Below are 1,261 nucleotides of genomic sequence, written 5' to 3' on the forward strand. Positions count from 1 at the left end.
CAAATGTAGAACATTGGAACTCATACCTCTAAAACTGATTGCTGAATGTTTCTTTATCATTAGTAGCATGTTTAGTGAGGAGAAATTCTTATTATGTCTGTAGTGAACATGTTACTCCATAGCTTTGCCATGGCATTTTTAATCTCAAGGTTTCTCAGAGTGTATATTAAAGGATTCAACATGGGAGTGAAAATTGTATAAAATACAGTAATATATTTATCAATAGGAAAGTTGGAGACAGGTCTAACATACATGAAAATGCAGGGAACAAAAAAGAGGACAACCACCATGACATGGGAGCTGCAAGTGGACAGGGCTTTACGTCTCCCTTCCTGACTGTGAGTCTTAAGAGAGTTTAGAATGATTCCATAGGAGCCAAGGAGAAGGATAAAGACCACTACAGACATTGCTCCATTATTTCCAACAACAGTGAGGCCAAGGAAGTAGGTGTCAGTGCATGCAAGGCCTAATAATGGGTACATGTCACAAGCAAAGTGGTCAATGACATTGGGTCCACAAAAAGGAAGTATATAAACAGAGATAACTTGAAGCAGAGCATGAGCCAATCCTCCAGCCCAGGATGCCAAAAGCAAGAGAATGCACACCTGTCGATTCATGATGGTCAAATAGTGCAGTGGCTTACAGATGGCCACATAGCGATCATAGGCCATCACCACCAAAATGAAGACCTCAGCACCACCAAATAAGTGCTCCACAAAAAGCTGAACCAGACAAGCTGTGAAAGAGATGGTCTTTTTTTCACAAACTAAGTCTATAAGCAACTTGGGCAAGATGGCAGTAGAATAAACAGCATCCATTAGTGACAGAAAGGCAAGAAAGAAGTACATTGGAGAGTCCAAGGAAGGGCTGGCAATCACTGTCCCCACAATGAGCAGGTTGCCCACCATCGTCACAATGTAGATGAGTAAAAACATGACAAACAATGCTTTTTGACCAGCAGGATCCTGAGTGAGACCCAGCAGGACAAACTCTGTAACGTTGTTTTTCTGTCCCATTTATTCTTCCATAAAGTTCGTTTCATGAGAACAGGATATGACATTAATTGTGATCAAAATCTACACTTCCATTCCACCAGAAGGCCTGTCTTCACCAATATCTTCTACATTGGTGAACCTCAGTGATTCTTCAGTGACCACCTGTTGAGTTCCTCTTGGGGATTTTCCATAGTTCTGCTCTAATAATTTTGTAGATATTAGCATTTCTCTCAAATCCTCAGTTTATTTATATACAGAAGAGCAGA

The 1,261-nt window shown here is 40.6% G+C and overlaps 1 protein-coding gene across 1 annotated transcript; it reads right to left on the bottom strand.

The window, feature by feature from the left end:
- Window positions 1-1,038, bottom strand: LOC114685922 (olfactory receptor 4A5-like). The gene has a single exon (XM_028860560.1). The coding sequence runs from the start codon at window positions 1,014-1,016 to the stop codon at window positions 72-74; it is 945 nt and encodes a 314-aa protein (XP_028716393.1). The 5' UTR covers window positions 1,017-1,038; the 3' UTR covers window positions 1-71.
- Between the last annotated feature and the right edge of the window lie 223 nt (window positions 1,039-1,261).

This window comes from Peromyscus leucopus, chromosome 4, assembly GCF_004664715.2.
Source record: "Peromyscus leucopus breed LL Stock chromosome 4, UCI_PerLeu_2.1, whole genome shotgun sequence".
In the NCBI taxonomy this organism is placed as follows: Eukaryota; Metazoa; Chordata; class Mammalia; order Rodentia; family Cricetidae; genus Peromyscus; species Peromyscus leucopus.

Bases quoted from the DNA above. Each gene is read 5' to 3' on its own strand.
- LOC114685922 (XM_028860560.1), bottom strand. From the start codon at position 1,016: ATGGGACAGAAAAACAACGTTACAGAGTTTGTCCTGCTGGGTCTCACT.